Source organism: Gordionus sp. m RMFG-2023, chromosome 2, assembly GCF_954871325.1.
Source record: "Gordionus sp. m RMFG-2023 chromosome 2, tfGorSpeb1-WG-v2, whole genome shotgun sequence".
NCBI lineage: Eukaryota > Metazoa > Nematomorpha > Gordioida > Chordodea > Parachordodidae > Gordionus > Gordionus sp. m RMFG-2023.
The window spans coordinates 50,920,370-50,944,808 of NC_088776.1; the positions used below are offsets into that span (position 1 = coordinate 50,920,370).

A 24,439-nucleotide genomic window follows, 5' to 3' on the forward strand; every position below is an offset into this window, starting at 1 on the left:
ATATGAGGATTAGTTTTAATAAATTTTTCTTGCTTTAAAAAAAAATCATTACAATATAAAAGAAATACCCCTCACCCGTAGAAAATTCCTCGCTACGCCTGAATTCAATTACTTTCTTACAGTTGTTATGACAAATTAAATTACTACCTGAATTAAGTAAATAAGATATTTCCTGCGTTCAAAAATTTCGTAGATTTAATTTGGTACAAAACTGCATGTTTAATTATTTATTTTTTTCAGAATTATATTATATTTGAGTATAATATTTAACAAGTTTTCCCTATTTAAATATGCCATTCATGTTAAACAATGTTTTTCAAACTAAAAATCATTAAATCATCCTCTTTTTTTTAGTTAACATTAAAACTATAACTTATTTATCACCTTATAAATAAATGATAGATAAGATAGATACCATTGTGATTTAATATTATGACATGACATATTAATTTTCTTTCAATTTAAAAAAATAAGTAATTTTCTTAAAAGCTATTCTGACTTCATTTCGAAATGTCACACGTTTTATAAGAAAACATTAAATATTTATTTCATAATTATCTTAAAAAACATAGGTTGTGCTTGTTTATGATCAAAATGATCTGTTTTTTTTAAAATAATGAGTTCCTTGAGAAATTAAGTTTATATTTCGAGAAAATGTTAACCCCATAATTATCTTATACTTTTCAAATATGTAGGGGTAGAGTCGAAGTCTGCAACTGGTGTTAAAAATTTTAAAAATTTGGCGGGCGGGATAATTAAACAATGAGCACGCGAATGAATGTGGAATATTTTTTTGGCAAAATGAGCTTACATTAATATTTCATTTTAAAAAAATTGTATATATTTTATAAATTTAATCTAAAAATATTTTAAAATTTTATTAAATTCAACTAAAAATATATTAAAATTTATTAAGTTTAAATATAGATATTAAAATAAATAAAGAGGCGGGATAAACAAGGCCAGATGAAACAACATTTTTAGATAAATAAACAGGTTTGTAAATTTTTCATCATTTAGACCTCTAATCCTAAATTCACAGTTAGCGCGAATTGGTGGGGAAGTAACAAAAATTCATGTAAAATTATTACATTTATATTGTATTTTGTATTCTTCGTCTCTAATTCTCGCTGACTGTAAATGCAGGGTAATCTAGAGTATTGCAGTGATTTTTTTTTAAAAACAAAACAGAGTTCTAGTTTAGTTATAAACCCATTAACCATAATTAATTTCTAGGGTGCGAACTTCATAAAAAGTAAAGACTTTTTATATTTGTTTAAAATAATACAAACACGAGTATTTTATATAAAATTTTTTCGCAACCATAATTTATAATTAATATGATACCATTTTAAGATTTATATGCTAATGATGGACATTATTAAACCAAGAGAAATGAGACAAAGAATAGTTTTGCGATAAAGAGAGAACAAAATAATTTTTGATCGGAAAAGATGGAAATAGCCTGTTTCTGGGGATCCCTGCTGACCATATTGATGACAATATCTGAAAGGTTGTCAGGAGATTATTAATTTTGATATTTTTGAAGAATTCGCGATGTAAGCTTGATAGAGGAAACTGGGAAATAAATTAAATTATCTATTAGTACAGCTTTATCGTAACTAGGTTAGGTTTTTTTTCCATATCCACAATTAATGTAAAATAAATTAAAGCAATGGCGGCCAAAAAAAATTTAAAAAATGTGGCGACGACTTCTTCGCCTAAATTTATTTATTCTCATCCATTTTTTGTTTTACCCAATTTAAAAGTTATTCAATATATAAATATCTAATAGTAATTCTATTTTCTCTTTTATTTACTGAATTGATGGAAAAGACTATAACCAAAATATATCATTATAATAAAAAATAATGATGTTTCTAAAGTGTAACAAAATATCACCAAAATAATTTTATAACTTTAAAAAATAGCCGTTTAATTGTAGTGTTTATTTGAATATAAAATATACCTTTAACTAGCCCTATTCATAAACGTCGAATACAAATAGTAAATTATTCGTTTTGATTGAATAAATATTTAGTTATTCAATTCGAATAACAGTTGTTTATTTTCTTAATTTTCCAAATTTTATGCGAAAATTAATATATTTTTTTACCACAAATATATTTTATAAATTTTTTTAATATAAATTATTACCTAAATATGTCATAATTAATAGATAAATTGACTCTTATAAAATAGTTGACCTTGATAGTCAAGTTAATAAAAAGAATCATTCAAAAGAAGAGTCCCAAAAGAATATGACTACAGTATAGGTATTCAAAAGACTACTTGCGATAATCAAGAGCATTATAAAATACAAAGGAAAAAAGAACAACATTTCCTCTTACCAATCATTATAATATATTCCATTCACATCTAAATGACAAGATTTGCAGTAATTGGTAGGTGAATTTGATTTTTTTTTCTTGCGCAATGAGCCGAATAGACTTCTATTTATATTAATAAATCATTTTTTTATTTCATAATATATTTTATAAATTTTAAGTATAAAAATATATTAATAAATAGCTAAAATAAACATTTAAAGATTTAGGGGAGGGTAAAACAAAATTTTTAGGTATAGGGCAGGCGGGTATTTTAAAAAGAGTTATGGGCGGGTAAGAGTTCAGTTTTAAACCCGCTCATTTTAGACCTCTAGTGAAACCCTAAATTCCTCCCATTTACTACTTTTAATGGATCAAGCTCCCACCATATAATGAACCAATATCTTTCATCGACGAACGATATTTTAAAAAGACTAACCAACCGACTTATACGAGACTTAACTCAAATTTATCTATTTATTTACATATTAAAGTTATAGTTTTAATCAAATAACACAAATGCGACATAAGAAATAAATTAAATCTGGAAAAAAAATTGATAAATTAATCCATTTATTTATATATTAAAGTTATATAATCGATAAACACAAATGGGGACATAAGAGATAAATATAATCTGGAAACAAATTTGAATATATACATTTGGAGATTTTTACAAAAATTATATCAAAATTAATTTGCAATTGCGGCATCGACGCAATCGATAGAATCTATTTCACTCAATGGTAGCTGCGAATTTTGATCGATGGCATTCAAGTCTACGTTGAAGAGTTTGTCTTTAATAATAAGGGAAGTGAGGGCTAGTATGGTTTCGGTGACAGACTTGCAGCTATTTCAATTTAAAAAAATTTAAATCGTTAACATGTTTTCATAAAATTTTTAAAATAAAATTACCCTCGCATAAAAATTCTTATCCACCTTAGTTAATCCCCGAAAGCTGATCCGATGCCCGGAAGAAAAGAAAAAAGGTTTTCCTAGTGCCATAATTATGAGGTGTTATTCCTAGTACAAATGCATATTAAATATACATTTTTAAAAAATATATTAGGTTAACTAATTTATAAATTGGTGTTATTTTCCTTGTAAATAATTTTAATCTTCTTAATATAAAAATTTATTTGTGATTGCCGGTTAACCATTATCTATAAACAATAAGCCTCAAGCTTGAAACCAGGAAAAAATTTTTTTTGAATAATATCAAAGAAAGATAATACAACACAAATATTTTAACATTTATTTTGATTCTTATAGCAAATAAGTTATTTTTCAAAAACTTAAAATGTTTCGTTAATTACCCAAGAATCAAAATCAAATAATAATATTTTGCATTTTATACAAATATACATTAGAGATCTGACAAATCATGGCCAGGCCCGGATAATTTCGGTTCGGGTTGGGTAGGGTCAGGCCTAATATTTTTTAAAAAATTTCGGGGCGGGTCAGGTTTAAATATTATATCATTACATTTTGTCAAATAAATAGGTAAATTTTAAAATTCTTGAAAGAAACAAGGCGCGAATATTTTTTATTTGTAAAATATTTCTTTTACAATAAAAAAAAAAAAAATTTTTTTATATTAAATAAATACGGCAAATAATTTTTATTTCGGAACGAGCTTTTAAAACAAATATAGATGTTGAAAAACTTTGAACTGGGGATCTTCAAATCTCGGCCCAGGCCCTATTTTTTAAAAATAATTTCGATTCGGGGGAATCAGACAGGGCTTAACTTTTTAATGACATCATTCAATTTATTGAAATAAATTGAGATATTTTAATATTCTTAATTTTTTTTTGTAGAATATTTTTTATTTTTTATAATTAAAATTAGGACGAGACGAACAAACAATTTTAATTTTAGGTAGGGCTTTTCGGCACAAATAAAATTCGCTCAGGATGGGGGAGGACAAATTTTTTTAAAAATTTTGGGCCGGGCTTAAAAAAATTATGCCCGATGAAATTTAGTAATTACCCAATTATGCTTAACAAAGGAACATAATTCGTGAAATATAAATATCAGAATAAAGCAACTCAATATATTAAATAAATATTTTAATTGATATAATCATTAAAATTAAGATGACACAAAGAAATTTTATTATATTTCAAGTTCGTAAAGAAATGTAAAATTTTGATTTAAAACATTGGACACCCGCTACTCAAAAACACTATAAGCTGCTCTTCTCTTCTTTTATAAAAAAAATAAAATAAATAAAACATCGGAATCTCTCTGAGAGTATTACAATGCAATTAGTGATTTTTTAAAATTTTAATTAAACCTTTAAATTTTTTTAATAAATCAAATTAGGAAAACGGACCAAAAAAATTAAATTTGCAAAGCTTCAACTCTTAATTAGTGAAAGTCAACAGTCCGGTCCCATCGGTCTTAAATAGGGACCCATCTTTTCTGGGTGAATCCGGTCTGGACTAAAGACCGGATCGTGACATTCCTTCTTATCTTTTTAATCGATAACCTTAGATAATCTAATCGACATTCTTTGATTCTTTCAATCTAACTTTTATATGAATTCTCACATCAATTATAGATACAATTCAATCATAAATAGATCAAAAAAATAATTATAATATGGTCATTGATTCGAAATTTAATATACGCACAGCTAAAATCTGCGCACCGCCGGCAATTTTTGCCAAATCGAAAAGATTGAGAATAAGTAGAACCACCGCTGGGAGGTTCCCCGTTGATTTATAATATGGTGGCGACGCAGTGTGGAAAATTGTCCAAAAAATGATTTTTAATTATTATGAAATATATTATTACATTAAATTTATGATATATTAAAAGAGCAAATTAATAAAAATTAAATATGAATTTTATTGATGTATTCCAATAATTCATTCTTAAAATAATTTTAATGAACTCAAACAGATTAAAACACTATGTTTTATAACTATGAAATAACATCGCACCCATACATTTTATAAAAGATGAAGAATCTGATAAACATAATTTATTTTTTTATTTTATCCAAGATTTCAAAAAATCTGAATTCCGAATATTTTGTTGCAAATTTTTACACCACTTATATTTTTAATTTAAGTATCTAGACTGTGTCCTAGGTAGACTTATTACTAAATAGCCGGCTATTTGGACAGCCAAACAAGCAAAAAAAAATTTTATAAAAGAAAAAACAATAAAATATAACCAATAAAACAAAAAAAACGAGGATAAAATACGAAAAATAACAATACCAAATACTTATAAAAAACCAAAAATAGGGTGTCCGAGTTCAAAAGCTTTTTAGCCTAGGCTAAAAGACAATTAAGTATCTCAATTAAGTTGTCCCAGGACACGGCCCTAAAATCTAATTGAACAATGATCGAAATGCAGAAAAGGAGATTCAAATTGTAGGTAAGGCTCAAACATCAACAGTAGATAAAGAATCGAATAGCATTGACAATCTTTACTTATCGGCATACTGTACCAAACCAATATGCACTATTCTTTGAGGAAAAAAATGCGACTGTAACTCCAGAAACTAACTAATTTAATCTAAGAGTTCATTGAGTACCTGCAACCGAAGGAATCTTTTCTATCACTGGATTAATACTTCTAATCAATCTTGAAAAAGTCGTATTTAAATTATAATTTAGCTAAATTTCATTTTTAATTAATTTATATTTTTTCATATAAATATTCTATTTGCATCGAAATTTATATGATAATATTATAGATAGTGTTTATATTAAATTTGTTTTAATATTATATGAATAAATCAGTCACATATTATTGACGTGTAGCTGAGTTTTTTTAAAAAAAGAAGGATTTTTTAAAAATATTTTATCATAAATCTTTTTTCGGGGATAAACTTACATAAGGTTGAAGAAGGAGTAGATATAAGAACTCTAACAATGATGAAACTAAGAGTGATCAGATATTGTCTACATTAAATTACAAATCAATTTAATTTATTAAAATGCGCCACCAATTAATTAGGCGGCAGGGAATTTATGTCAGGAGCACAAGGCGATGCAGAACCCTACTGATAAGCCATATTACATACTTTTTTAAACTTAAATTTTACCCATCTTTGGTCACTTTAGAGAGCTTTTCTTGGAACTTCATGGCATCGGCAGTGTTGCCAGTCGAAGTGAGAGACGATGAGCTACCGGCAGGCATGCCTAATCTATTAGCGTTATTTTGGCATTGTTCTAATTTATCTGTTAGGTCCCGGATCTGACCCGTTATATATTCCTCTTGCTTGTCCTTTTTTTAAAAAAAAATAAAATAAATATAGCCATTCTATCGTATTACACATAATTAAACAGAGATGCCCTGATATCGATGCCTTCAATCAGAGATCTGCATCGGGCCTAAATATCATTAGACCCGGCCTGAAATATCAGGCCGAACCAATTATTTTCAAAATTTGGGTTTATTAAAGACCAAAGTAAATTCGGAACTAAGACGAGGGAGGGGGTCAGACCTTGCAGATCACTACCTTCCATATTAATAGTATACATTGATGAGTTTGATTATCTAGAATAAGTAAAACTTTTAAGACTGGGCTTAGCATATTCTATAAAATGTATAAAATCTTCAGCCAGCATCCTTCCAGAACCAATGGACACGCCAATACATCCTACAGGGCCATCTCTTGAATAATGATAATAGAATTTTTTTTCCTGGGATATATAAACATAGGTGGAATAGAATTTCCTAAGACATTTACAGCAAGAAACTGGTAAATTAGATATATATTTGTTGAACAACAGTTCAACGACCTAATTTTATGGCAGGGAGGCGAGAAACATGTTGGGGCAATTACTACATCAGAACGCGGTACACTCATGACCTTGGCAATGGCTGTTAATGCATTAGAAAATTATATTCCTGTTTATATATCCTAGAAAAAATTCTATCCAACCATTGGATAGAACCGTTTTTGGATTCTTAAAAAATTCCCAAGATAGACTTAAGGCAAGGATGAGAATGCACCAAGGAAAAAGTTTTACTATTTATGATATCCCTGGAGTGGTAAATGAGATTCTTCCAAAAGCCATCTCTGCTTCAAATATTAAGAAGGGTTTTAAATCCTCGGTATTTGACCCCTAAATCCTTTGATTTTTACTGACGAAAATTCGAATCCATTATATTTTAATAATAAATATCCTAATGAGATTCAACTAAATTTATCTAAAATTACTTCACAACCATCTTTCAATGATAGTCCAGCTCCAAACTCATTCTCAGATGGAAATCGATTTTACTCCAGATAATATTATTCTCCATCCCATAATATTTTAAAAACCCCTTATAATCAAATGAAATCACCCATTTTAACGTCATCTCCATATAAAAAAAATGGGCAGAGCTAAGGCTACTAATTGGGAAAAAACCATACAAGTCAAAAATAGAAAAGCAAAAAAAACCTTAAATATGAATATCGCTAGGAAAAAAGAATGTTGCTTAATATGCGGCAAAAATTATCAAGTACACCATCAGAATGAAGATTGTTCCAATGCCGAGATTGTAATTTATGAGCACATGGATCTTGTTGCGATTTTAATCACTTTTATATTTGTAATAAATGTGATTAAATATGTATTGAATCATAATTGTATATTAATATTTATTTGTTGTGTTTTTTGTATGAAAAGCATAGAAAATGATAGGCTAAAACATGAAACATGCCCCACAAAAGGATAATACGTCCCCCATATCTTTTTCACAAATTTTTCATTTTTTTGAAACTTAGATTATAAAAAATTTATAATATTTTTTTCTTAAATATTAATTTCTAGCATAGTTAGCGTCTATTTTTTCAGCTATAAATCATATTTTGAACAGTATTTTTAAATTTATAAATCTGATTTTACCACAAATGTATTCCATCATGTTTGGAATACCTGCCCTATAGATTTCAGACAATTTTGCCATGAACTTTAGAAATTAATAAAATTTATATTAAATTTTCCAAAATTTTTTATATAAATTATAAATGACTCAACAGTTAACAACAAAATTCTCTATAATTCATAAGATAGTAAAACAAGGTTTAAATTATATTGATAAGTTACTTCTCTTTTTCACAGCTTCTCGATTTTAATAGACAATAAATCCCCGTCTCCCCTATACAAACTTAAATATTATAACTCTACAATAGTATCCCTAAAACAAAATAGACATAATAAATTTAATCATAGATTATCAATACCCACACTTCCGCTATTATTTTAAATATTAGGGGAATTTTTGGCCCTTAGCTTTCAATCGATACACATAATAAATTACTTAAAGAAAAATATAAACCATATAACAATTTATATACCAACATGATGCCCCTCTGCTGCTTTACATAGACAATCCAGGTGGTTATGAAAGCGCCAAGGTGACTTAACAATCTTAAGATATTATAATTAATCAACAGAATTTTGTGCAATTAAAGTCTAAAAAAAGAATTTTTTCATTATTTTATCGTCAAATACCGATATGAATTTTTGAATAGATATATATCCTGCGGTATTATAGCTGGGTTCACTTTGAACTTCGATTTTCATTATGCTCAAATTTTTAAATTTTTGTACGTGATAATTACTGAATTGAATCGATGGCATAGTATAATATTAATTACAAATGCAAATTAGTATATTTTAAAAGGTTGATTTAAAATTAATAAAATATTCCGAGCCACCAATTTTCATGCCAGCATGAAATTTTGATAAGCCGCCGCCAGCAATCATATTTTTTTTAAATAAAAAAAAAAGGTGATATCAGCGCATTTCTGTTTATTATATATCGGTGTATTCAATAAATTAACAAAAAATTAAATAATTTAGCAAAATAATTTAAAAATCTCTAACTTCCTAATTCTTTATAATTACTGCAATTAACTTTTAATAATAAACTTTGGAATTTAACATCAATTACATTAAGGTAGATATTAAGTTTATAATATCGAAATGTTAATTTTAAGATATATCTATATAAAATGATAATAATATAAATTTTAAAAAAATATATATTATATTTAATTTAAACTTTAAGTAGATTTGAACTTGTGAGAGTGTTAATCCAATATTTATTCCACAATGATTCCAGCAAACGAGTATCGAGATTCGATTTAAAATAAGTAATGTCCAAAGAATAATACCTTGTTTAAAATCACAAATTTTTTAATATAATACATATTTATCTTTCATATTACAATTGAATATTTTTTTTAAAAAAATAAGACCATGCCAAAATGACTCATAATTATAGTAGATATTTTAAGAAAAAGCATAAAATGGAATAAAAAGAAAATATTTATCTTTATAGTAAAATTCTTAAAAAAAGATATCTTTATCATTACGATTTGCAGTGGACACCGAAATCTTCTATCTTGTTAAGTGGAATGGTCTGATACTCTGACGGACTTTCATTAGGAGCTTTGTAACCCTTTGGATAGGTCCTAAATGCCCCAATATTTACTTTGCCAGCTGTTATAGTCCTCACAGGATCTATCTGAATAGTTTTAGAAATAATTTTAGGTTTAATCTTTTGAAGATGACATTACGTGAAAATTTTTATAATTACAAAGTTAAATGGTAGGGCGATTAATTGACGTTTAACGATCCATCCACCATTTTTGTTATTTTTATAAAAGTTTAATAAAAATCTTTAATTCCTCAATTTCGATTAGGGTCATTCCATGTGAAATCAATAGTTTTCGCGATATCTTTCAAAAATGATTTTTTTTCCCCACAATGATTAGGTATTAAATATTCTAATAATTAAAACTTTAAAAAATAGAAAAAAATTACGGGTGTTTTATAACCTCTCCATTCCTTTTAATACTAGTGACGCGTTCAAAATTCCCGAAATTTTTGTATATATGTTCTTCTTTAAAGTAAAATAAACATATAATAAAAATATCGTTGTAATAAAAATTCTTTAGTCATTTAATTTATTTTTTTTTCGAATTGTTTTCCGATAAAATAGTGTAGCCTAGATAGCGCCATGCAAAAAATTAATAAATAAATCAATTTTATTAGAATTTAAATATCAGTGACATTCAGCGTCCCAAACATTCAGGCCCAGCCTGGTCCGAAAATAAAAGATTATATTTTTCGGTTGAAATTTTTCAAATCTTATATTTTTGACCAAGGAAGGTCATCAAGCTAGATTGTAAAATCATGATTTTAAAAATTTGGGCAAGCATTTTTTTTAAAAAAAAATCTCAATTTTTTTATAAATTTGTTGAAATAATGATACAATTTATCATTTTAAACCGCTTCTGGTATCTAGTGTTGTTAAACGGTTAGATTTGAGGATTTTCAAGAAAAAGGGCTAACTCAATATTTTAGATAGAAAAATATTGCCTAAGTTTAGAAATTTCGCTAATAAATGTCCTGCCATCTATGAGAAAAATCTTCAGGCTCGCGTAATATTTTTATGAATAAAATATCGAGTTAGCCGCTTTTAAAAATCGCCTCAAATCGAGCCGTATAACAATACTATTCGCGTATCAATAATTTTCCTTTAAAAATATCTTCTGGTTAAATTATCAAAAAATGTAACAAATCTTTTTTTTAAATGACAAAAATTTTATGAATCTGGGTGGGCCGAATAATATAATTATAGTTAAACTGCGTAGATAAAAAATAAAATTTAAAATAATCTGGAAAATATTTTTTTTTAAATTTCCGGGAGAACTGAGTCTAAATCTTGGGAACGATGTCAGATCAACATTTAAATTCTAATAAAATAAATTTATGGATTATTTTTATAAAAACTATTTTATCGTATAAAATATTTTAAAAAAAATAAAATAAGTTTAAAACGAATAATAACCCCTAACCCTGCATTCAAGTTGTCATGAATTCGCGAAGAAGTATACATAAATGAATGCAAAATTATTATATTTCTATGTATTTTGTATACTTAGCCGCGAATTCGCGCTAATTGTGAAAGCACGGTAACGATTTTTACTCTAATAAACATATCTTCAAACTTTCGAAAATTTAGAACGAGTCATCAGTACTAAAAAAATTACCACTACCTCTCATTCATAGTTAGCGCGAAATAGCTGCGAATTCGCTCCGTGAATGCAGGGTTACTCTAGGTTGATAAAACGCTGCTATTTTTTTGAGTTATATTAAATAAAGGAAGTTAATGGCTATCTAATGACATCAAATATTATCTATACTTTTCGAATCGGGCAAAATTTTAGCCCGACAAAAATTTAAGCATGGCCCAGCTATGATTTTTAAATCATGCCATTTTTCGGTCTGTGTTGGGCCAAGTATAGGGGCATTTTTCCAGAGCAGGTATATGCTTTTGATTTAATAAAAGAAACGAAAACATCTTTTTTAAAAAATATTTATCCGACCTACAGATATCCAAATTTTAGGTGGCCTGGATTTGAAAAAAATTTTCAATTCCAATGCCCAGCTTTGAATATTTTTTTGGGAGGGCTGTGTCCATCCACAAATTTTTCGAACAAATATTACTTCAATATTACTATAAAACCTCCGATATATATAAACTAACTTTCATGAATGATTAAATGTAATTTGTTTTTTTATTCTCCAAAAGTTAATAATTTCGTTTTAAATATGTGCAATGTTTATAGTTAAATACAATGTCCTAAGACTTCTATTTAGCCAATATAGACCCTATCCAATATTTTTAAAAACGCTAAATATCGACCCCGATCTGATATTTAATATCGGCACAGCCCTAATTCTTGGAGATTTATATGTGCTGGCCGAATTTTGATTTTTTATAATTTCACAGCCCAGCTCAGAATTTATAAAAATTTCGTTATTTTAAAAAATTTTGGCGAAGGGATGGGCCGGTTTTTAGTTTGTAAAATGTGTGTATCTCAGAATTGGCAACTAATTTTTAATAATATAAATAGAAAAATCAATATAACATCAAAACTAGTTAAAAAACAAGATTATTATAAGGAGGGTTAGAAATAGTGGTTAAATAGCTCGATTTAGCCAATTTTAAATTAAGATTTTAGACAAAATAATATTATGCTCACCTCAAGATTTCGTTAATAAATGTTCAAACCTTCCTGCATGAGTAAAATCCCCAGGCTTGCATTATATTTTTTGGCGAAAATATTAAGTGGGCCATTTTTTAAAATTGATCAGTTTAACAGCACTTGTTAGAATCGGCTAATCAAAAATTTGTTCATGATTGGATTGACAAAAAATTGTTATAAAAAACTATCCAAAACATAGGCTAATTTCATTTAACGACACTAACAAACATCTATTTTAAATATTTTTGTTGTCAAACTTATTTTAAAGTTTTTCCAAAATGATAATGCAATATTACTGCTTATCTTGAGCCAATTCTGAGGTTACACAATTATAATCAAGCCATTTTAATATTAGCATGGTCAAAATATAGGTTGTATTTTGCAAATTGTTTCAAAAAGAAATCAATATTAGCTGTAAAAGAATATTAAATTTTCTATAAGATTTTTCAATATTTTCCCACTGATCAATTGATGCAATTTTATTTTTAAAAAAAATAATAAATGGTGCATAAGATTTTTAATCTTTTTAAATAAGCCCAGTCCAGATTTGTTAAATTCTTTTTTGCCATATATCAGGCTGGTTCCAGTTTAGAGCCTATAGATCTGTGATAAAGCCTGTACCCAATCAATTTTTTTTTAATTTATAGGGCCAGACTCATACTGAGTTGCAGCAAAATATTCCAACCTATTTAACTTTTCCTCCAGAAAAATTATATTAATATGGGTTGTATGAGTCCTTGTTTCTGCTGAATATAAAATAAAGATTCCATTTTACATTATAACGACTTTACATAAATTATATATCGTTTTAAAAATTACAAATATCATAATTAGTACAACTTACAACAATAGCTACAAAGGGTTCTTGGAACTGTTGATTTAGCATTTGGGTTGAAACATCAATACCACTTAACCAGCATCCATACCCTGGGTGACTATGATACCAACCTATTACATTTTCCAATCTCCCTACCTAAAATTTAAAAAATATACTTTTTAATATAAAATTTGTTGAGCAATAATATATATTTATTTATAGTCTTAAAGTTTTCAGTTAAATTTGAGATTTAAAATTTTTTTTATTTGTAGGATAATCCACAAATGTTAGAAAATTCATATAAAATAATATTTAATATAACTTGCTTAGAGCTTTCATTATATGCTGCCATATATTCATAAGCTTGAGCTTGTGCATTAACTCGTGTTTCAGTTCCTTCAACTGGTAATGCAAAGCTATCCATTACTATCATTGTGTAACCATCTACTTTGCCCTGCATTAATCCCATTATCTAAAGATAACTTATGTAAATTTTAAGACAATAAATCTTATAAACTTCAATAGATCCACCTGATCTTGCATGCATAACCATCTTTAATAACGATAAAGCAGATATTTTAATATCTTTAAAATAATGTGGGCTACATTTAAGTTAAATAATATAAATATTATATAACAAACTCTTTCTCCCAAGGCTTGGCAACTAAAATATCTTGTTGTTGTTTTTTGTCATATTTATATATTTCATCAACATTGTTTAACAACTCAATTTTATTTTCGATTTCCCAAGTTTTTTGTGCCATGTGAGTTCCCATTTTATGCAGTGCCTAATAGAAAGTGACAGAAATAATATATGTCAATCATCAACAATGTTTTTGTGTCTTAGATGGGATTTTCCTATGGAAAGAGCACTTTTATTAGTAAAAATTTATTTTGATGTTAAACAGTTCTACTCATAAAAACCAAATATGAATACTATCCTTTCACTCAAATAATATTTTAATTAGTTTTAATTTAATTCAAATATAAAATATTTCAGTATGAATAACTTTAAGAAACTGTTGATACCCCCTCCCCTCAGATCTAAGCCCACCCACTTATAATAATAATTTTTAGTCAATCAAAAAAATTTTTATTGCATTACTAACAATTAATGATAATTATTCAAAATTGTATATAATTTATTTTTTTTTAAATAATTTCCAGAAGCAAAAGTACTAAATATATATATGCAAGTGTTGTTGTGTAAAAAAAATATATATTTATAAAAAATGATTTTACAATAAAAAGATAAAATATTTAGCAAATTTAAACGTATAATATGATTATTTATTTATATATGATTGATGTGATACATTTAAATTTAAAAAATTTTTAACATTGTGATTATGCCCAGCGTCTACATGACAGGATTTTCACTGGATGCAAACCCCCTTCAAAAACCTTTGCCTACCTCCCTAAATAATTCACGCCACCTTCGGCGGCGGTGTCTCTTATTATTTTCACCTTTATAATTATATTAACACTCTTTTCAGAGAATTTATAAGGATAACTTAAATTAATCTATCTCTACCACTAACTATCGATATTTTGTGAATATAAATAATTTATTTTTTAGATAATAAATTCAATTAAAACCTCCATTATTTACAAGGAATTAATTATTATGGCATTATGAGCTTACTGATATATCTAAACTTTTTAAATTAAAAAGAATAGCAGAAAGTTTTATATGGAAAATGTGTATAATTGTTTGCAATATATAGATTTGGTCGATAATTGTATTATAATATTTCTATAGTAAAAGTATTAATTTTTACAGCAATAAATTTTGTCCTATTTCATCTCAAAATTTAATAGATAACACAACAAAAAATTTATCCTACCTCCATTAAAGCAGCCTACCCCCTCAAAAAAATAGGATGCAAACTGTTCCTAACCCTCCCGCTCATGTAGACGCTGATTATGCCACAAATTCATTTTTTTACCTCCACCTGTCCATTGCTTATATTAACATTATTTTCGACTATCTTATTTGAAAATAATACTTTTATGGAAAAGTTATCCCCTTGATTAAGTATTTTTAATACCTGTAATCAACATTTTTCTAGTTACGGAATGATCAGTCCTTTATAAAATATATAAATCATAAATGTTGGAAAATAATAAATGACTTTCGTCTGGGATAATGGTAGCCAAGGAATTATGAATCAAGAAGAACAATTTCAAATAATCATGATCTATGAAACTAAATGAACAATTTAAAGTGATTTACTTATGGGATTATGGTATCAGATAAACTCTGACGCAAAATTAATGGTAGCAGATGAACTCTGACTCAATATGAGTAAATTTTAATGTTATGAATACATCTATAAAGGCCAAATGGAATTTTGTGAAATATATGAAAATATTTTTAGAATGTATCAAGTGGACTGTGAAAAGGGGGTGTATCGTAGCTATCTATATTTACATCATACTTAATTTAATCTAACGTCATATGAGAATCAAATAACTTATTAATGACAAAAATTACCATTGTCAATCATTATTAATTATTATAAATTCCTTTGTTTATTTTAGTGATTTTTATAAAATGTAAAATTTAAATATATATATTAATAATATTTTAATTGTAAAGTATGATATAATATTAATAAAAATGATTTTATCAAGATTATTTATGCAATTTGATGGTATAATATAAATTTTTTTAAATATAATTCTGTTTTTATTTAATGTTAATGGCAAAATATAATATTTACCAGCTTATCATAACTCAAATTTTATTTTTTAATTTTAAAGTACAAATATATATCCAAAAGAGGGCGTTAAATACATAAATATGAAAATATCATATTAAAAACCTCGAATGTATTGGTTAATGTGTATACATGTGTAAAACCTAAAAATTAAAGAAAAAATGATAGGTTTCTTTATATATCCTTTATATTATATAAATCTTTCACCGAATTATTTACCCCAAGCCTAATTCTCTTTTACTACCTTGAAATCAGAATTTAATTATATACTTTATTATTTTTTTTAATTGGCTCAAGCCGAATTAATTATAGAGGACTTGCTTCAACATAACAACTCACAATCGTTTACTCCAAATCCATAGGAAAGTCCGACTTTTCTTATATTTATTTTTTAAAATTTTATTTTTAAATAAAAATTTAATAATTTCTATAAAAATTATCTTAAAAATCCTTATTCTAAAAATTATATCCTATATTAAAAAATTTTCCTATCATGATCCTTAAAATTAAAAAAAAAATGAAAAAAATATTTTTTTAAAAAAATTGTACACTGCGGTGTCGAATTTTTATTTGATTTTTATTTAAAAAATCTAAGATATATAAAAATGGTTTTTTTTACCTCTTAAAATTAGGTGAACTCCGCCTACTTCAGACCTCGCATCATGGCCATGTAACAACAATATTGAAAACCTAGAAATTTTCCCCAAAATATAAAAGAATTACCAAATTTATCCCAGAATAATTAAATGTATATATTTCATAGTCAATCATAAGCTCTTTATTTCAAGTTATGTTCAAATGGTATAAATCAAGACTCTTTTAATTTAATTTATTTATAATTAACATTAATTAAAAATTTAATTGTTTTAGGAAAAAACTCCTATTTTAAATTTAATTTATATGTTGGCAAATTGCGACAATCTTGAAGTAGGTTATTAAAAATCTTGCCTTGCATAATAATGGCGAAATTCATCAGGGATTTACGAAGGACAAAAATAACCTGGGGAAAAGAAAAAGTTATGAGCGAAATTTTTTAAAAAGTATACAAGACTAACAAAAATGCCCTTTAGTGTGGTAACCCGGCCTTAATATAGGGACGGGACTCAAGTGCTAGACTCAACAAAGGACAAGGAAAAAGGTTGAGGAGATAACAACAACAAAATATTTAAATATATGCTTGGGAAATTTAAAAAAAAACATGGGTAATGAAATCAATAAGAAGAGGCGGTTGAAAAGAAGGTTACGTGGGTTTCGTCATACTGAAGGAGGAAAGGTGGGACGAGAATTGAAATCAGAGATGGGCATAAGAGAGGATTAATTGTCCAAGACTGTACATAAAAGCGTGTCTCTTAAGAAATCTAGCGATTTATATCAATAATATTAGATAGGATTATTCTAATAAATTGATTATTTGAGGTTTAGTCGCATGAGAACTAGGTTATTCCATGTTTTAGTTTGTCAAATATGACTATTACATAAATTCGTTTTTTAAAATTTTACTAAACTTTGGAATATAATAATCTGTTTTTTTAAATTTTACTAAACTTTGGAATATTTATAAAATAACTTGAATTATAGTCAATATAAGGTTAACCATCTTTTTGAAAATAATAGAAACTTAAATTTGAAGTAAAATTGTAAAATATGGAGATGAAATAGTCTTATGCTGAGACAGGTTTGTTGAATATAAAGAGGAGAAAGGGAGGACTAAGAATAATATTTTGACCCTAATGCTCAATTGACATAAACTGAAGTTATAACCTTATAATCATCATGCAACAATAATCTTATAAATTTACATTATTCTTTAGTTTTATAAATCAAAATATTCATGTTAATTTGGGTATCTTTCTATTTATTTTTCTATGACAATGACATCTGCAAAATTATAATCACATATAAATATTATTTAAATAATAAATGTAAGACGCCATCTAGAAGATATTATTTTATTAAATATGAGATTCATTTTTAAAAAGCATTTTAATTCTGTTATTTATATATAAAGTAGTGGGGCTTCAGATACTGGTTAAACTGGTATACACCGACGCGTGTGGCTCGCACATAGGCATCTCGTTTTGGGGGATAGATAACTTGTCCGTATTTCCAGGAAGCTTGCTTGCTGTTCAACATACCATCACACGCCATTGAGCATATCAACGCTAAAGACGTACTGGCAGTGGACACTGGAGCCATTGGCGCTGCACAAGGACAGCCAGCCGCCGTTCATCTTCACGGACTCGTCGGTAGATTACCATGTGTATAGGAAAGGAGGATCTAGATCCCCTACTATTGAGATGGTTATTACGCAGGTTCTCCGGAAAATTGAGTTAGCCAATTTCACCGCGGTGTCCCAGAACATCAAATAAGTCCACACAAACGAAAACCAGGCGGATGAGCCCTCAAAGACCTGGATGGCAGCAAGAGAACATATGGATCTCTTCACCGGATAATTCTTAGGAGGATCGATCTTACTATAGAATGAGGAAACCTCACTCTTTGGAGAAGAAACGACTCCGTCTCTTTTAGCAACAACGGTCACGTCCAACAATACGCCCTCCCTCATATCGGGCATTACCAACCTTTCACCCGTGACCGACAATGATACAAAGATCACCGTAAATTAAGAAGTCCTGTCAATCAACTCTCAGGAATTAGGCTAACCGGCAAAAATCGAAACAATAACAAAGAAAATTATGATAATTATAAGAACGATTCATTCGGCAAAATTTATTTATATAAATACATGTATATTACTAATTATTAGCAATTATTGTCTTTGCCAAATATCCGCTTTTGTTATTATAATCTACTATTTGATTTGGATTTTTAAATAAAAGCCGAGGAATACCAAAGCCATAAAGGTCGAGGTATTTGACTATATCCACATCGCAAAATAAAGGGGACGTTCAAGGTTATAGAACCTTGATATCTGGTAAGGGTCATGATTAACTCGATATTAATTTTATTTAACCACAAAAAAATCTAAAATAGACTTTATTAGACACAATTAATTAGAACTATAAATATTTTAAAACTCAAATTTTTATTAAACCTTAATAATAATAGACTTTTATAAAATGCAATTAATAAATTATAAATTTTTATAAAGTAAAATAGAAGATGATGATAAACATAAAAATTAGTCCCTTTTATAGGGAAAATAATAAGCGTAATTATAAATTTGAATAAAATTGGCCTAAAGTGAAAAAAGGAACGTTTTTGCAAAAGGAGTTGTGTTATCTTTATCTTACATATTTGGGGATAAAACCAATCCCCCACTTCTTAGAACTCTAATTGTACCTTCGGTTGCAGGACGATCTCCTGGACCTAACTATCTAATTTATAATTAACGAACACCTTACTAAGGAATCCAAAAGTATGAAAAACTCCCGAAATCTATATGTTTTCATTTACGAATCTATACCTGGTCTAGTGGTCTTTGATAAAAATAATTTAATACAACTTTTTGTTTAATCAAAATACTACGGAATATAAAATAATATCAAATATATATTTATAAATCTTTTAGTAGCCTCTTCCTCAATAAAAAACGACCACATTTTAATATCTTATGACATATAATTTTTAGAAATTAAGAAATCACATGAATTATACTTAATTTTTTTAAATGAGTCTTTAAGGAAATAAATTACAGTACAATACTTTATTTATATTTTACTAAAATTTTTTTTATTTACTTTAGTCATATAATATCAAAATTATCCTATAATTCAAAATTGGGGGGTTTTTCATTAAAAAAAAGCAACCACAAATAAAATTTTTTTTTAAAAAAACATAGTTTTGTCAACAGTTTAATTAATAATCCGAATTCTTGTTAAATGACTCTTGAGAGTCTTTGATGCTATTTTGTGCTATATCTGTTGAAATAATATTTATCTTCAATTCCGCCTTTATACGAGAACAATACTTTAGTAGCTCTCCCTCTCTCTTCATAATTACTTGTATATATATTCTTTTTTAATTTAAGGTCGATGATGAAGACTATTCCAATACGTTTATTCTATTGTCTAAGGATAATTCTTTACCGATTTTCGTGAATGACTGTCTCGCTGCAGAAAATATATAGCACATATATTTATTGATAAAGTAACTAAAAGGGTAATTCTAGCTATTTTAAGGTATAACAAAGCGATTCAGCTAAGCACACAACTCTCTTCTGCACACTTTCAAGTCAATCATCTCAGGACAATTGATTTTATTAGCCCGTTTTTTATTTAAATTCATTTTTTTCTCAATTACATAACTATTACTAGTTAATTTTCTCCTTAATCATATTGAATAGCTAAATACCAGTTGATTCCATTTTTAAAAAATTTCATATCATTATTTTTTGAAGGCTATTGTTTAATGACTTTATAGTTTAAAAAAATATAAATGAATAAAGTCGAAATAATAAAACTGAAGTTTTTACTCTATAAAATGAATAACCCATTTTTATGAATCCTTCTATTACAAATGAAATTTGAGAAAACCTTCTAGAGAATACACACATTTGATATCTCCGAGTCTTTTTCGCCTTTTTTTAAAAAATATTATTTTAACTAAAACCCGATCCAATTTTAAAGGCTTTAATTCGAGATTACTCGCAACTCTCGTTAACAATGTGTAACCAGAGACCTGCAGGCCCCGATCGGGTCACGGGTCAGGCTGTATTTTAATTTTTTTTTAATACACCCGAAAATTTTTTTAAATGCCCAGACAGGGCCTTGTATTCTAAAACCAAATATTTTAAATCACCAATAATATTTATAAAAAGTAAAAATATATATTATATACTTTAAAAAATCAGGGCCAGGCCGTGGAAATGATACTTCTGCAGATCTCGGTGTGTAACTGTGTTATTTGATTCGAATAGCAATTGCAAAAATAAGAATAAAAACTTATATGGAAAATGATACCTCCATAAAATAAATTGAATGGGTTAGCGCTTCTAGATATTCCATAGGGATTTGACATCAACTATTGATGAAATCATTAAATAAATTAGTTAGATCACAAAGAAAATAGCTTTTTTTGGTAAATTACCTTACTGGTTTATACATATTATATTACAATATTTCTTACGATAAAAAAATAGTCATATACATACACAGCATTTATTTATTTTTTTAAATATAATTTATATATTCAAAATAGAACCATTTTTTTTCATCTAATCTGTAATCCTTATAAAATTTGCTTATCTTAAATGCTTATAATTGTAATTACATTTTAGCAGCATAGAAACTCTTTTCAGAAAGTTTTTTAATATTAATGCGAGAGATTTGCACAATCCTTCCCCTACTTATTTTTAAAGTTTAAAAAACCATACCATTTGAAACTGGAATTTTCTACTGTACATATTAAATAGAAAAGAAAATTTTATAAATTTATCCCTAAGATAAATGAATGAATGGATAATTTATGATTTTATTAATCATATTAGATATTTCATTATTGGTATTATTATGAGAAGAGAAATAAATAGAGTTCATTCATCTTCATTTTTATTTTTTTCTGCAAAAGTTTTTTTTTACTACAAATTATTGTTATATCTTAATTGTTATTTTTATTCATAAAAGCCAATTAATATGATTATTTTCGAAAAAAAAATAATCATAGGCTCTATTGAATATTAATTTCTTTTTTTATATATATATAAAAACACAAACCAAACACATTCCCACTTTGATGAATGAATTATTTAAATTGACGAAATTCCTCTCACCCTTCCCCCCCCCCCTCTTTTCTATCTGGATTCATTACATTTCTCTTTTAATTATATATTATTATTAGTTAGATTTTTAACAAAAAAAATACAAAAATGTCAAATTTTTTATTTTCTTCTCTCATCTATATATAATTTTTGACGTTCATTTTTTTAAAAAATAAATTTTTTCTATAAGATAATTTTTTTATTATGATCTATTTAAACCAAAGAGCAGATTCTGACTCTGAGAGCTAATATTTCAAAAATCGGAGCCGAATATTGGAGGGGGGATTCTTCTATAAGGAATCAAATCTACTCGAAAAATTAAACAAAAAGTTATGAACCATCCTTATCCAACCAATCATCTATTCAAATTCGTTATGGAGATTCGGGGTGGGGGGGGGGTGATTAAAGAAAATTATTTTAATTATTCTAGGAGTTATTTAAGAATATATTAAGTTTCAGAAATTTATTAGAACTAATGATTATAAAATATTGACAATTTCTAACACCCAATATTAAATGTAAATGAATGATAAAATATTAAATTATAAAACCGGTCTATGAAACACTATATAATAAATGTCTCGAAAAAAAACTTTTTAAAATTAAGAAATAAGCATTTAAATTTTATTATATAAATTTAAATTATATTTAAAAAGATAACAGAGAAAATATAGATTAATGCACAAAAATATTTTCAAGAATTATTGCACATATATAAAATTGCAAAGTATTTACGGAAAAAAATGGATTAAATAATGGGGGAAAATAAAATTATGAAGTATATATTATAAATTTATTATGTAAAATTCAATTTTCTTTGAGATTTGGATAATCTTTCAATGATTTTATCCGTGCTTGGTATCAACTTTCGATGTAAAGGCCTAAATTTCGGAGCCGGTATTACTCATTTGAAGGATCATTTTATTCTTTTCAAAGAAGAATGTCTTTCATTGGTAGAAGTATACTAATGGGTAGGATACTTTAACATCCTCATAATAAAATACTGCCAAATATTTTATTTTTTCTCTATCAAGATTTGAAAATAGTTGCAAATTTGCTAGTGCTGCCTGATTAATCAAGGACATTTCATTCACTTAAGTTACATAAGTATTCAAGAGGGTGATAGAGAGAATTATTTTATAGTATATTTTTCGATTGACTAATATTAATACGGTGTGCTGGGAGTCGAAATAGACAAATATTAAATTCATAGAGCTATTTCTTTAACTCAACAATGACATCTAATTTGTGAAATTAGCCACCTACGATTTCCCTAATTTCCTTAAGTTCTAATATAATGCTTTCAGCTATTCTCATAGTCTCAATCAAATCCTTGTCATATTTTTTGAAATATTTTAATTACGTTTTGCAGTGAACAGGTCAAATGATTTGGTGAGAAATTTTAAAAGGGTTGATAAATATAATGCGATATAAATTCATAGAATCTGCTGAGAATGTGATAAATAAATATAAATTGAAATATATATGTAATAAGAGGTAGGAATCATTAATTTTCTCATCTGAATTTTTTAGCCTTTGAGGGAGGGATTTGTCCTCCTATGCTTTGATTTTTTTCAAAATCGAAAATCATTTTAAATAAATAAAAAAATCAATATTTATGAAATCAATTTTTTATTCTTTTTTTTAAAAAAAAAAATCGTCCGCTGATGATGACCTCATAAAAATTTGTCATTTTTTTATATTTTCTTTCGCTCTCTTTAAAACATGTTTTTTAAGGAAAAAAAAATAAGAATCATGATCATTTTTAATATAAGTTTGTTTCTATATCTTGAACAAATCTTTAAAAAATAAAATGGAGGTTAAATTATTTTCAATGCCCTGCTGGTAAGGAAGGAAAACCAATGAATACTACAAGATTGGCGATTCATTCATTAAATGCGTTTTAAAAGGGTCCATACATAGGATAGGAGTCACCTGTAGCGCCCTTTTTTGTGGTTTGTATGTCGATTAAATGATAATAGAATTCTTATTTTATATTATTTTTTTAGCAAAATAAGAGTTTTTTTTATTTTCCAATATTTTATAATTATATTAATTTTTTTTTAACAAAACTTGATTTAATTACTGACGAATTAAAAGCTTAGTCCGAAAATTCGATAATATACTATATTATTGATTTTTGAAAAAATATATAAAATAAATGAATAAAAGAAATTGCTGCCCAATATTACCCAGCCTAATACAATATATTTATATATATATTTTTTTTAAAAAAATAAAATGAATGGTGGCTTCCGAAAATCAGAACTCATCCCATTTTTTTTACAATTTTTTTTAAGCATTACTTTAATAATGCCAAAAAAACATATGGTGAAGCATTCTCGACACAGAGCTGTGTCAGCCCGAATCCTCGCCTGAGAGCTTAGAATGTATTTAAAAAATAGGGCCTGACTGTGCTTTTAAGAAAAATATTTGAAGGACTTTCAGCTCAGAAGGTATACTTTGGTTTCAGAAAGGACTAAAATTTTCTCTTATTAGATCAAAAGGTTTGAAAGCTACCTTCCTTATTCAAAAAAAATTGGATAACTTTTTATCATTGCCAAATGAAGAAAACGCCTATTCCATTCGTTTCTTAACAGTTTATTATTTTATATATAGTTGCGGTTTTTAGTGTTATTTGGTTTTAAAGGAACCGACCTAATAAAAAATAATAATTAATGAAAATGAATTTCGGTAATATGCTATATATCGAAATAAAAACATGTGTTTTAAAAAAAAATTGATTTACTTTGGCACCAACAATGACTTTTTGTGGTCACTTTGTGGAGGTTTTTTATTTCCAATTTTAAAATATAACAATAAATAATCATTCTT

General features: G+C 26.8%; 1 protein-coding gene across 1 annotated transcript; it reads right to left on the minus strand.

Annotated features, from left to right (window-relative positions):
• Positions 1-2,933: 2,933 nt before the first annotated feature.
• LOC135923523 (COP9 signalosome complex subunit 5-like) lies at positions 2,934-13,951 on the minus strand. Its single transcript, XM_065458322.1, has 8 exons — positions 13,805-13,951; positions 13,680-13,764; positions 13,485-13,634; positions 13,190-13,318; positions 9,664-9,815; positions 9,351-9,462; positions 6,394-6,575; positions 2,934-3,177 (listed from the first exon to the last, which is right to left on the minus strand). Exons 1-8 carry the CDS (start codon positions 13,936-13,938, stop codon positions 3,021-3,023), a joined length of 1,101 nt encoding a protein of 366 aa, XP_065314394.1. The 5' UTR covers positions 13,939-13,951; the 3' UTR covers positions 2,934-3,020.
• Positions 13,952-24,439: the final 10,488 nt, after the last annotated feature.

What these genes read in the sequence shown, in the direction of transcription:
- LOC135923523 (XM_065458322.1), bottom strand. Translation starts at nt 13,938, where the DNA reads ATGGGAACTCACATGGCACAAAAAACTTGGGAAATCGAAAATAAAATT. An exon ending in ATAATGAAAGCTCTAAGCAA is followed by an intron (nt 13,319 to 13,484) that starts GTTATATTAAAT and finishes TTTAAATTTTAG; the next exon opens with GTAGGGAGATTGGAAAATGT. An exon ending in CAAGTTCAAATCTACTTAAA is followed by an intron (nt 6,576 to 9,350) that starts GTTTAAATTAAA and finishes TTTTAAAAAAAG; the next exon opens with GACAAGCAAGAGGAATATAT.